General features: G+C 44.0%; 1 protein-coding gene across 2 annotated transcripts in view; it reads left to right on the forward strand.

The window, feature by feature from the left end:
- The window catches only part of ASS1 (argininosuccinate synthase 1), a 288,173-nt gene that overhangs the window by 17,619 nt on the left and 257,974 nt on the right, over positions 1–12,580 (forward strand). Inside the window, exon 4 of one of the 2 annotated variants that reach the window (XM_068133811.2) lies at positions 4,563–4,619. The exons of the other annotated variant lie outside the window; for it this stretch is intronic. Coding sequence (XP_067989912.1) covers positions 4,563–4,619 — 57 coding nt within the window. The remainder of the gene's footprint in view (positions 1–4,562; positions 4,620–12,580) is intronic. 2 annotated transcript variants of the gene reach the window in all.

Genomic DNA, 12,580 nt, shown 5'->3' on the forward strand with positions numbered 1-12,580 from the left:
TATACTTGGTGGTTGAATTCAGTGACCAGATATGCAAGTCCTCTTCAAATTTCAAGTCAATTGGATGAAAATTGAGGATTTTAGAAATTTAGCAAAGTTGGTGACCTTTGGCCTATGTTGACCTCAAATATACTTGGTGGTTGAATTCAGTGACCAGATATGCAAGTCCTCTTCAAATTTCAAGTCAATTGGATGAAAATTGAGGATTTTAGAAATTTAGCAAAGTTGGTGACCTTTGGCCTATGTTGACCTCAAATATACTTGGTGGTTGAATTCAGTGACCAGATATGCAAGTCCTCTTCAAATTTCAAGTCAATTGGATGAAAATTGAGTATTTTAGAAATTTAGCAAAGTTGGTGACCTTTGGCCTATGTTGACCTCAAATATACTTGGTGGTTGAATTCAGTGACCAGATATGCAAGGCCTCTTCAAATTTCAAGTCAATTGGATGAAAATTGAGGATTTTAGAAATTTAGCAAAGTTGGTGACCTTTGGCTTATGTTGAATTCAAATATACTTGGAGGTTGAATTCAGTGACCAGATATGCAAGTCCTCTTCAAATTTCAAGTCAATTGGATGAAAATTGAGGATTTTAGAAATTTAGCAAAGTTGGTGACCTTTGGCTTATGTTGAATTCAAATATACTTGGTGGTTGAATTCAGTGACCAGATATGCAAGTCCTCTTCAAATTTCAAGTCAATTGGATGAAAATTGAGGATTTTAGAAATTTAGCAAAGTTGGTGACCTTTGGCTTATGTTGAATTCAAATATACTTGGAGGTTGAATTCAGTGACCAGATATGCAAGTCCTCTTCAAATTTCAAGTCAATTGGATGAAAATTGAGGATTTTAGAAATTTAGCAAAGTTGGTGACCTTTGGCTTATGTTGAATTCAAATATACTTGGTGGTTGAATTCAGTGACCAGATATGCAAGTCCTCTTCAAATTTCAAGTCAATTGGATGAAAATTGAGGATTTTAGAAATTTGGCCTATGTTGACCTTTTGGCCTATGATGACCTCAAAAATACTTAGTGGTTGAATTCAGTGACCAGATGTGCAAGTCCTCTTCAAATTTCAAGTCAATCGGATGAAAATTGAGGATTTTAGAAATTTAGCAAAGTTGGTGACCTTTGGCCTGTGTTGACCTTTTGACCTCAAAAACAATAGGCTTCTTGCTTTTGACCAACTCTACCATTTGGTGAAGTTTTGTGAAGATCGGTTGAAAATTGTGACCTGTCGGCCGGTGACAAACAGATAGAGAGAACCAAAACGCAACCGACCAATATACTTGAAAAATCTTCGATTTTGCAAGTAACAAACAAACACACACCGGTCCGTGAATTATAGTAAGGATGATTAAAATGTAAATATGCTTCGTCAATCGATTACATAAAATAATCTTGCATACAACAGGTCAGGTGAATGGCATCGCCTTTCTGCAACTCACCATCAAACTGAAGGCTTTCTATCACAAAAGGTCAAGCCACACACACTAAGAGGATCCAGCTGCAATTGCACCACCCAAAGGGAAATATGACCGAGCCGAGTGAATTTCAACACTGAAGCTGTTTGTTAGAAACAGAAAAACAAATAAAGCTTTGGTAACTTTCATTCACCAAATGGTGCTCGTTGTGTTGTTTAAGAAATCAATGAAAATTGTCAAAATTTCAAGGAAGGACTCCAAAGAAACCACCATTGTCAACGATTTTAACCCCTCATCTCATAAACCAGATATTGGAGCAAACTGTTTCTAAAATTAACATTTGTTTGTGAAAAACTTGCTTGCTCTGACTAATTTACAAGTGGAGAAACTTTTTGAATGCAATCCAGGACTCTTGTGTGTGTGTGTGTGTGTGTGTGTGTGTGTGTGTGTGTGTGTGTGTGTGTGAGGAACACTTTTTGTGTCTATTAATTTATCTACGTCAATTAATTAATTACGTACCATTGAAATGTACCTTTCAACTCTTTTGGTTGCTGAGACCCCTTCGACCTTTTGAGACCATTTAAGACCCCAAAGTCCCCAAAAGACCCAGAGGACCCAAATGTCCCTGAGGATCCAAAACACTCCAAATACCCAAAAGACCCTGAAGACCCTAAAGTCTCCAAAGACCCAAAAGACCCATAAGACCCCAAGGACCCAAAATACCCCAAGTATCCAAAAAATCCAGAAGACCCAAAAATCCCTGAGGACTCAAAAGACCCAAAATACCATGAAGACGCATAAGACCACGAGGAACCAAAAGACCCAAAAATTCCCAAGGATTCAAAAGACCCTGAAGACCCAAAGACCCTATAGACCCTTTAAGACTCCACTGTAAATGGATGAGGTGTGTGTGTGTGTGTGTGTGTGTATGTATGTGTGTGTGTGTGTGTGTGTGTGTGTGTGTGTGTGCGCACGTGTGTGTTTGTGTGTGTGTGTTTGTGTGTGTGCGTGTATGTGTGCATGCATATGTGTTTGTGTGTGTGTGTGTGTGTGTGTGCGTGTGTGTGTGTGTGTGTGTGTGTGTGTGTGTGTGTGTGTATGTGTGTGGTGTTACGGATTCGTCACTTCCGTCATTGTGGTTTTCATCCAATGTAAGCATTTTTGGTTCCATGTACTATTATTGTTATCGTTTAAGTGAAATGGAGATAACTGTTTTCAAAAGGTAAAAAATAGTGTTTTAAAAGAAACCGGAAACTGGATCGGGAGAAACCGGAAGAAGAAGAGGAGGAAAAAGAAAAAAGGCGGAGCAAGTGAGGTCGGGAAGAAAAGCCGAGCTGCATTGAGGTCTCAAGGAGACGCTGGCGAACGGGGGTCACGAGCGAACTTTGGGTTTCCTGGGAAAGTGATTCCTGTGACAGAGTGGTTATTGCTGTGACAGATAAACCTGCGTGTCGGGTTTTGCGGTTGATTCCAAAGAGAATCGTTGGAGAGCAGGAACGCCTCCATTACGGGCCCGCCCGCCATTCCGCCTCACTCCCGCCATTTCGCATCGCTCCAGCCTTTTCACCTCGCTCCAGCCATTTCACCGCACCCAGCCGTTAGCCTGGTTTGCGAGTGTAACGTGGATTTCGATTGGGAATTTGTGGTTCTCCGTTTGGGAGCCGCTGAACGTTCATACCCGAAGGTGTGATTTCCCAGTCGCCTTTTGGGTGCACCTTTGCGCCTCTTTGGCAGCGTTGACTGTCAGCCGACTTGGATTCTGGTCTCGATTCGATATTTTTCTTGCGATCACCGGAGCGTGGATCGACTTTGGCTTGGTGCTGGGACAGTGACTTTGGGAATGTTCTTTTCGCTCACTTGGAGCACAGTGAGTTATTGAATAAGAAACTGATGGTACCATCATAGGAATTATATGGTATTTTTGTGGTGCAATTGAAACATATTGTACTTGTGCTGTTATACTTGTGTGACCTTAATACAATATTTGTTTTTGGTAACAATTGGTTGGTGTGGTTTCACCATTGGTCATTGACACTCATTATAACACATCTTTCTGCCGTGACTCCTTTCGGGGCTCGGAGGTACACCGTGACCGGGGTTTGGGGAGGAGCACGTAACAGTGGGTCATACCTTTTACGTACATCTATTAATTAATTACTACTATTGGAATGTACCATTTGACCATTTAGACTGCTGAAACCCCTTCGACCTTTGAAGAACCGTTAACCTCCTAAGACCCTTAACACCACCAAGACCTCAAAATACCTCTAATTATTAGTACTAGGGCATTGCCCGTACTATATCTATATCTAAAATTATATCCCCCCCCTCTATTTACATGAAATGGTTTGGTCCAAAGCGAACGGCTTCCGGAGTTTGGTAAAGAAATCGCCATCGCGTGCACAAACGCGCAGGAAAGCGAATGAATCGCAAATTCGGTTTTATTAGTTTTAAAACATAGTTTAACGCCAACATAGTTTGCAAACGTGAAATAAATGAATACGCTCTCAAATGTGCCATCCGAGGCAGAGTGTGTCCTCCACGTTCGGCACACGCGATCGTTCGCTGCTCTCTGATTGGTTGAATCGTTTTTTGGACATAGCTCGGTAAGTAATTGTCCGATTAATATGAAACCTTGAAAAGGCACATCCTCGGGTCCCCAGCAATATACCTGGCAAGTTTCAAGTATATCGGACCCGTGGTTGTCGAGAAACAGCGGTCACAGACAAACAGACGTACAAACGTACAGACGTACAAACAGAGATTACTGGAATTATAGATAGATTAGGGTTCCAAGGCTTCCAGGCTGGGAAAGCTATTGTTTTTGTTCAGAGTAGCAAAAACGCCAGAGGCCATGAAGACCAATGTAAATTTGGTCCAATGGACCAACGGGCCCCCTAGTCTCATTTAAAACATTCAGTGTGAACCTGCTTACTCAATTTTTGAAAACAATACTCGTTTTGTAATTATTTTTTATTGATAATATCACAATATGATTGCTGTTAGCCATATTCCTCAAAACTTGACCTCCAGTGGAGAATGGTACAGTTTAATTGGTAGAGGACAGCACCAACGTCTTAGTCCATGTCATGTGTTTGTAAGTACCACTCGACTGCTTCATTTATTGTTCTGTTTGCAGGGAAATGATCAAATCCGTTTTGAACTCACTTACTACGCCCTGTTTCCTGAAGCTAAGGTGAGAAATCACATTTAGTTGCAATTAAACAATAGATTAAATAATTTCCGGGTTGGGGATTTTTCATGTGTTGGTCGAATATGCCGCTGCCACTTTCATCCCATTAAAGCTAAGTTTTCTCAACAGGATTCGTCCATGTGTTGCTGTTTGTGTTTCCGTCCAAATTTCCGTGTTAATTTGTACCTTGTATTTAGTGAATTCACTTTCGTGTTGTTCAAGGCCTACTGCAGCCACGTCAGACAGCCGCTGTGAAATTCTACGTCCCTTTTGTTTTCGTATTCCTCGTTTTGCTTCTTTCTTCCCAAATATTGTACTTTCCCAAATGGGATAGGAAGGGCCAAGTCATCATTGGTTAAGATGAGGATGGCATGAGATTGTGGTGCATTTTTTTTGTATACACTAGTACACCCGTTCACTACGGCAGTGGCAGGAAGGATAATTCCACTCCGAGGTATATAGATTACAGTATATGTAAGGTCAGGCCTCAAGAACATTAGGGGAGGGCGTACATTTAGCAAGTTCATTGTAGAGCACTCGCCAAGTGGCTTAAGCATTCGAGCAAGCACTCCATTCAAAACCGTTGATAAGGAACAGCTGGCTTGGCAAGCACTAGCTAACTGCTTGGTAACTGAACACATCCAGGGCTTCCTTCCTTTAAGTTTTGTGTTAAACAGCAGTAGCGACTGTTTAAAAATGAAATCATATGTGTTTGTGGTTTATAATATTTTTACTTCTGGTACGGGGAGCTCCCACGAAAACGGCACAATAAGCTATTTGTGCACGTTAACACGGTGTTTGTTAAAGGAGGAAAACCCCCTTGGGGAGGGGGAGATATTATTAGTGTTAGATATTAGTAATTATTATTAACATTTATATTATGCTATTATATTTATTGTTATTATTAGAAGTAATAACTTCTAATAATGGTTATAGAAGCCCATAGAAGTCTTAGTGTGTACCCTGGATTTAGAATAGGTACACAGTATCCCTGCGTGTCGTAAGAGACGACTAAGAGGGTTGGCGTCAGGAAGGGCATCCCCGGCCATTAAAAAAAAAAAATTGCCTCAAAAAGAAAACCATGACATTTACAACTACATATGGGCAGGGTACAGCCCGAAGTGGAGATCGGTTTCTGAGGTTTGGGACATGGAATGTAGGGACAATGACAGGGAGATCAGGAGAAGTGGTGGAAGTATTGGTCAGAGGAAGAGTGGACATATGTTGTGTGCAAGAGACGAGATGGAAGGGAAGTGGTGTGAAAATGGTGAAGGGTAGGCAGGGACAGAAATACAAGTTTGTGTGGCAAGGGTGCCCGGAGGGCGTGAATGGTGTTGGTGTCCTGTTTTCTGAGGAGTTTGTAGACAGTGTGGTGAGTGTGACTAGAGTGAGTGATAGGTTGATGATGTTGAAATGATGATTGGAAAGCTCTTGGTGAAAGTCATCTCGGAATATGCTCCGCAGGTTGGTCGGAGCGATGAAGAGAAGGACAAGTTCTGGTGTGCGATAGAGAAGCTGATGGAAAACGTGAAAGATGAGGAAGTTGTTGTGGTAGGAGGAGACATAAATGGACATGTGGGAAGGAGTATGGATGGTTTTGAGGGAGTTCATGGGGGTTACGGATATGGTGTGAGAAATGGAGAAGGTGAAAGGATTTTGGAGTTTGCTGATGGAGCTGATTTGTTGATTTGTAATACTCAGTTCCAGAAAGAGGATAATAAGCTTGTTACATACACGTCAGGTGGGTCGACGACAACCGTTGACGACCTGATGGTGCGTAGGCGAGATAGGGGGCACCTCCGGGACACAAAGGTGATCCCAGGGGAGGAGGCTGTTTCACAGCACCAATTGGTTGTATGCGACATAAGGGTGAAAGGTGCGAGGAGAGCTCGGCGGGTGAAGTACCAACCGAGAATGAAGGTGTGGAGGTTGAAAGCGGTGACAGTAAGGGAGGCATTAAAAGAGAGGCTGAGTAGGGTAAAGGATGATGTGTTTGAGCTTGAAAGTGGTTGGATGTAAATGAAAGCTAGTCTGTTGGGAGCCGTTGGTGAGGTATGTGGATGGGCAAAAGGACCACCGAGGCACTCGGAAACATGGTGGTGGGATGATGAAGTTGGAAAGAGGATTGATGAGAAGAGGAAGAAGTTCAAGGAGTGGCAGAAGGCGAAGGGTACGGGAGCACAAACAGCAGAGCATGAAAGTTATAAGGCAGCCAGGAAGGCTGCAAAGAAAGAGGTGGCAAAGGCGCAGGAGGCATGTAGGAAAATGTTCGGAGAACGCTTGGATTCGGAAGAGGGTCAGAGAGCAAAGGATTCAGGATTGCAAAGCAGATAGCGAAAGAGAGGTGTGATGTGATGGGGGTGAGTTGCTTGAAGGATGAAGTGGGACAAATCGTTGTGGACCCAGATGGAATTAAAGGAAGATGGAAAAGATATATGGAAATGCTGTTGAATACAGAGAATGAATGGGATGGCAACATAGAGAGTAACCCAGTTTTAGGACCAGCAGAGAAGATAACTGAGAAGGAAGTTGAGGAAGCCATAAAAGCAATGCAGAGGAGAAAAGCGGGAGGGCCGACGGGAGTTGTGTGAGATATGTTGAAGGCAGCAGGAAGTTGGGGTGTGAAGAGAATGACAGAGATCTGTAATCTGGCAGTGAAAGAAGGCCGCATTCCAGTGGATTGGGAACTGAGTACACTCGTCCCTCTGTACAAGGGGAAAGGTGACCCTCTAGAGTGTGGCTCATACCGAGCGATAAAGTTATTGGAAAGGGTGTTGGAGAGGAGGATAAGGAAGAAATTGAAGATCGACGAAATGCAGTTTGGATTTATGCCAGGAAGAGGAACGACAGACACGCTTTTTATTGTGAGGCAGTTGCAGGAGAAGTACATGGAGAAGAAGAAGAAGTTGTTTCTTGGGTTTGTTGATCTGGAGAAAGCATTTGATCGGGTTCCACGCAAAGTATGGACATGGGCAATGAGGAAGTTAGGAGTGGAGGAATGGTTGATCAGAGTAGTGATGGCAATGTACAAAAGAGCGTGCACAGCTGTAAGGATGAAGGACGGGAACAGTGGTGAGTTTGAGGTGAAGGTGGGAGTGCATCAGGGGTCGGTACTAAGTCCACTACTATTTGTAGCTGTGATGGAGGTGCTGGCTCAGAATGTAAAGGAGGGTTTACCGTGGGAGTTGTTGTATGCAGATGATCTGGTGTTGATTGCAGAAAGTATGGATGGACTGAAGGAAAAGATGAACAAGTGGAAGGAATGTATGGAGACAAAAGGTCTGAAGGTGAATATCGGAAAGACGAAGGTGATGGCAAGTGTTAAAGCATGTGGTGAGGTGGAAAGAACTGGGAAGTGGCCCTGTGCTGTGTGCAGGAAGGGTGTCGGAGTGAACTCCATTCAATGTATAATGTGCGCTGAGTGGGTTCATCAAAAATGTAGTGGTCTGAGAGGGTCATTAACCAGTGTGGCAGCTACATTCAAATGTAAGGTGTGCACAGAGGGAGCTGCAGATGGAGGAAATGTTGAGTTGGATCTTGGAGACGGCGTGAAGCTGGAAGGTGTGAAAACATTTTGCTATCTCGGAGAAATGCTGAATGGAGAAGGTGGATCAGACTCGGCAACGGTTGCTCGAGTGAGATGTGCATGGAAGAAGTTTCGGGAACTGAGTGGCATGCTGATGAGGAGGGGAGTGTCGTTGAAGCTGAAGGGAAAGGTGTGTGCTGCATGTGTGAGAAGTGTTATGATTTATGGGAGCGAGACATGGGTAATGAACGTAGAGCAGCAACGAAGGTTGGAAAGGGTGGAAATGCGAATGGTTCGATGGATGTGCGGAGTATCGTTGAGAGAGAGGAAGACAAATGATGAATTGCGAAAAATGATGGGAATAGAGCCTGTGATTGATGCTGTGAAGAGGAACAGGTTGAGATGGTTTGGTCATGTGTTGAGGAAGGATGAAAGTGACTGGTTGAGAAGAGTGATGGAAATGAAGGTAGAAGGAAGTAGAGGACGGGGAAGACCGAGAAAGACTTGGCTAAAGATGGTGGAAGAAGAAATGCGGGCAAGGGGGTTAACAAGGAGAGATGCAGAAAATATGGCAAGATGGAGAAGATTGTCATGGGGACCGCAAGGCTAACCCCCGCTCTAGCAGGGAAAATGGCCTTAAAATGCATGTTGTGTGTTGTTGTTGTGTTATTATTAGAAGTGGCTTTGGAAAAACGCCACAATAAAGCTATCGTAACACGAATATACACCTCAACACGCAACCCCATTGACGGGGAAACCCCCCTTGGGGAGGGGGAAATATTATTAGTGTTAGATATTAGTAAATATTATTAACATTTATATATCATGCTATTATATTTATTGTTATTATTAGAAGTGGCTTTGGAAAAACGCCACAATAAAGCTATCGTAACACGAATATACACCTCAACACGCAACCCCATTGATGGGGAAAACCCCCTTGGGGAGGGGGGAAATGAATATGCTACAACCTTCATTATGTGACCCTTAGTCCTCCTGTCAAGTTTGGTTGAGATTGGATAAGTAACGACTGAATGTATCGCGGTCAAAAACCATGAGACAGACAGACGCCAAATTGCATATTTTAGAATGATATTTTATTATAACGTAACCCCCTAATCTCACCTGACACCGCGAGCCACCTGGCGAGCTCTCTACAAGCTGATTGGTAATGGAAGACATTCCCAGGACTTGTGCTAGACCAAAGACCCTTTTCTGTTTCTGATTTTCCGCTTGTGTAACGAATAACGTTAATTTCGGTAATACTGTCACCTATGCTCCTGTCGAGTTAAACATCGGGAAAAACGTGTTTTTAATTGATTCATCACGTGACAATGCTTTATTTGAGATGGAGCATTCCCTTTGCGCTGTTTATCAGATTGTGGACCACGATCAGTGGAGTGGGGGCCCATAGATATTGGGGGGCCGGTGTTATCTGGGGACCCCGAGATATTGGTGAGCCCATGTTATCTGGGGGCCCTGATATATTGGGGGCATCCGGGATGTTGGGGGGGGGGGGGGGAGAGGTGGTGTTATCTGGGGTACCTGAGATATGGGGTGGCGGTGTTATCTGGGTGTCCCGATATATTGGGGGGTGGGGGAAGGTGGTGTTATCTGGGGCCCCTGAGATATGGGGTGGCGGTGTTATCTGGGGGCCCCGAGATATTTGGGGGGGGGGGGGGGAGGGGCGGTGTTATCTGGGGGCACCGATATATTGGGAGGCCTCGAGATATTGGGGTGGCGGTGTTACCTTGGGGTCCCGAGATATTGGGGCGGGGGGGGGGGCGGTGTTATCTGGGGGCTGCGAGATATTGGTGGACTCGTGTTATCTGGGGGCCCCGATATATGGGGGGGGGGCCGGTGTTATCTGGGGGCCCCGAGATATTGGTGGGCCCGTGTTATCTGGGGGCCCCGAGATATTGGTGGGCCCGTGTTATCTGGGGGCCCTGATATATTGGTGGGCCCGTGTTATCTGGGGGCCCCGATATATTGCTGGGTCTGTGTTATCTTGGGCCCCCGTGCCATTGCACAGGATACACACACCGAACACGCCACTGCCTCTATCACTCCAAAATATTAACCAGGGAAGTGTTGAAGCAAAAACATGTTCACTGCTTATAATTATTCCATACAATAAACAATTTGATGTGGAACAATACTCATAATGACGCTGAAAATCAGGTTTAAGAATAATTACGTTTTAAATACGAACAAAATGCATTTGCTCATTGTACAAGATGTTCATTTGTTCATTATTCAAGACGATATGAAATACTTCAAAAATTAAGGGGGAAAATTTACTCAACCCACATGGGACTTCAACCCACAATCCCCAGCTTGGGAGTACTGATGCTTTATCCATTAGGCCATTGGGTCAGCATGTTCGATTTTTTTTTTTTGTAATAATATTTTGAAGAGTTATAAAGTGTGTGTATATATGTACATAACTATTTTTATATATTTATTTATATTTAATTTTAAAGCAAAAACGATGGAACTTAGGTGGAATTTGTTTGGATGTATTGGCATACATTAGCCATTAATTAGATGTATTGGCATTTATTAGCCATTAATTAGACGTATTGGGATTTATTAGCCATTAATTAGATGTTTTTTCTTTTGGTTTTTTTTGTGTACTGAATCGAGGCTCGTGAAAGAGCTAACATTTATTTCACAAACAAATCAACCAGACAAACAAAATATATAAAAAGAGGGAGCGGAAGACAAGATGGGGAGAGAAGGGGAAGCACACAAACACAACATTTGAGAGCAGGGAGATGTGTGGGAGGGAGAGGGCTTGGGGGGAGGAGGCGTGGGAAGGGGGGTGGGGGGGGGGGGGGTGGGAGAAGTACAAAACACAAGGACACCAAGGACTTCCAGGACAGAAGTTGGAATTTCAAAAAAGTGGATTTGGGGTGAAATTAGCGGGGGTAGAAAAGATCAAGGTTTTGGATGGGGGAAGATAAGAGATGGTGGTGAGCAGCTGTTTTAAAGACCTGGAGGTTGGAGTGGGATTGAAGAGAGTGAGGGAGTTTGTTCCAGAGGTGGGAGAAAAGAGGAATGAAGGAGTGAAGGTGAGCAGAGAGTCTTGATTTTGGCAGTTTAACCATAAGAGGGTTGCAGGCAGATCTTGTGCGACCTGTAGGAATATTTGGGGGACAGAGCCCAGAGAGAGCTGGAGGAGCGAGGCCAGAGAGGAGTCGGTAGAAGACGGAAAGACCACCAACCTGCCTGCGGTGAGTGAGTGAAAGGCCCTTGGAGTTAGCTTCATCGCGGGAGATTCCAATGATTCTGAACGCTTTGGTTTCAACAGCGTGAAGACGAGCTAGGTGTGAGGCAGGAGCACCAGCCCAGAGGGGAGAGCAGTATTCCATTGAGCTGCGGATGAAAGCCTTGTATGTGGTGAGGAGCTCAGGTGTGCCAAGGAAGGACTTCGCACGACGGAGGATGCCCAGTCGGCGACTGGCTTTGGAGGCCAGATTTGAAATGTGGTTTTCCCAGGAAAGATCATGGCAGATAGTGAGACCCAAAAGCTTGAGTGACAGAACTTCTTGGAGAGGATTATTCAGAAAGTGGATGGGAGGTTTGTCCAGTCGGTCTTTTCGGAGAGACATCGTAAGAGTGTGAGATTTGTCAGGATTGAAAGACATGTTCCACTTGCTTGCCCAGTCTGTGATTGTGTCCAGGTCTGCAGAGAGTGAGGAGGCTGCAGACTGCCGATCTGAGGGCTGAGGAATGGAGCGACAGAGAGTAGAGTCATCAGCAAAGAGATAGAGAGGATTTTCAAGAGAGTCAGAGAGATCATTGATGAAGACCAGAAAAATCACAGGGCCCAGAACACTGCCTTGGGGAACTCCAGCTTGAACAGGAAGAGGAGATGAGAGAAACCCATTGGGCCACACGTTGACTACGACTAGAGAGGAAGTCCGCCAGCCATGCGTAGAGATTTCCATGGATACCAAAGGAGGAGAGTTTGGTGAGCAGAGCGGGGTGCCAGACCGTATAGAAGGCACGTGATATGTCAAGGGAGACAGCTCTAATTTCCTGTTTGGCATTGAGGACCTACATCCATTGTTGAGAAAGGAGAAGCAGCATGTCCAGAGTAGAGTGACCTGGTCTGAAACCAAATTGATGATCAGAGATCAAGCCATTGGAGAAGAGGAAAGATTTCATATCCGAAGCAATGATGGAATTCCATGACTTTGCTGATAATTGGGAGAAGGCTGATTGGTCTGTAGTTGCAAGGATCTGTTTTTGCACCTTTTTGTCATTTATTATTATTGTCATTTATTTGACATATTGGCATTTATTAGCCATTAATTAGACGTATTGGCATTTATTAGCCATTATTTAGACGTATTGGCATTTATTAGCCATTAATTAGACGTATTGGCATTTATTAGCCATTAATTAGACGTATTGGCATTTATTAGCCATT

Source organism: Myxine glutinosa, chromosome 13 (genome assembly GCF_964187855.1).
Source record: "Myxine glutinosa chromosome 13, kmMyxGlut1.1, whole genome shotgun sequence".
Classification (NCBI taxonomy): Eukaryota; Metazoa; Chordata; class Myxini; order Myxiniformes; family Myxinidae; genus Myxine; species Myxine glutinosa.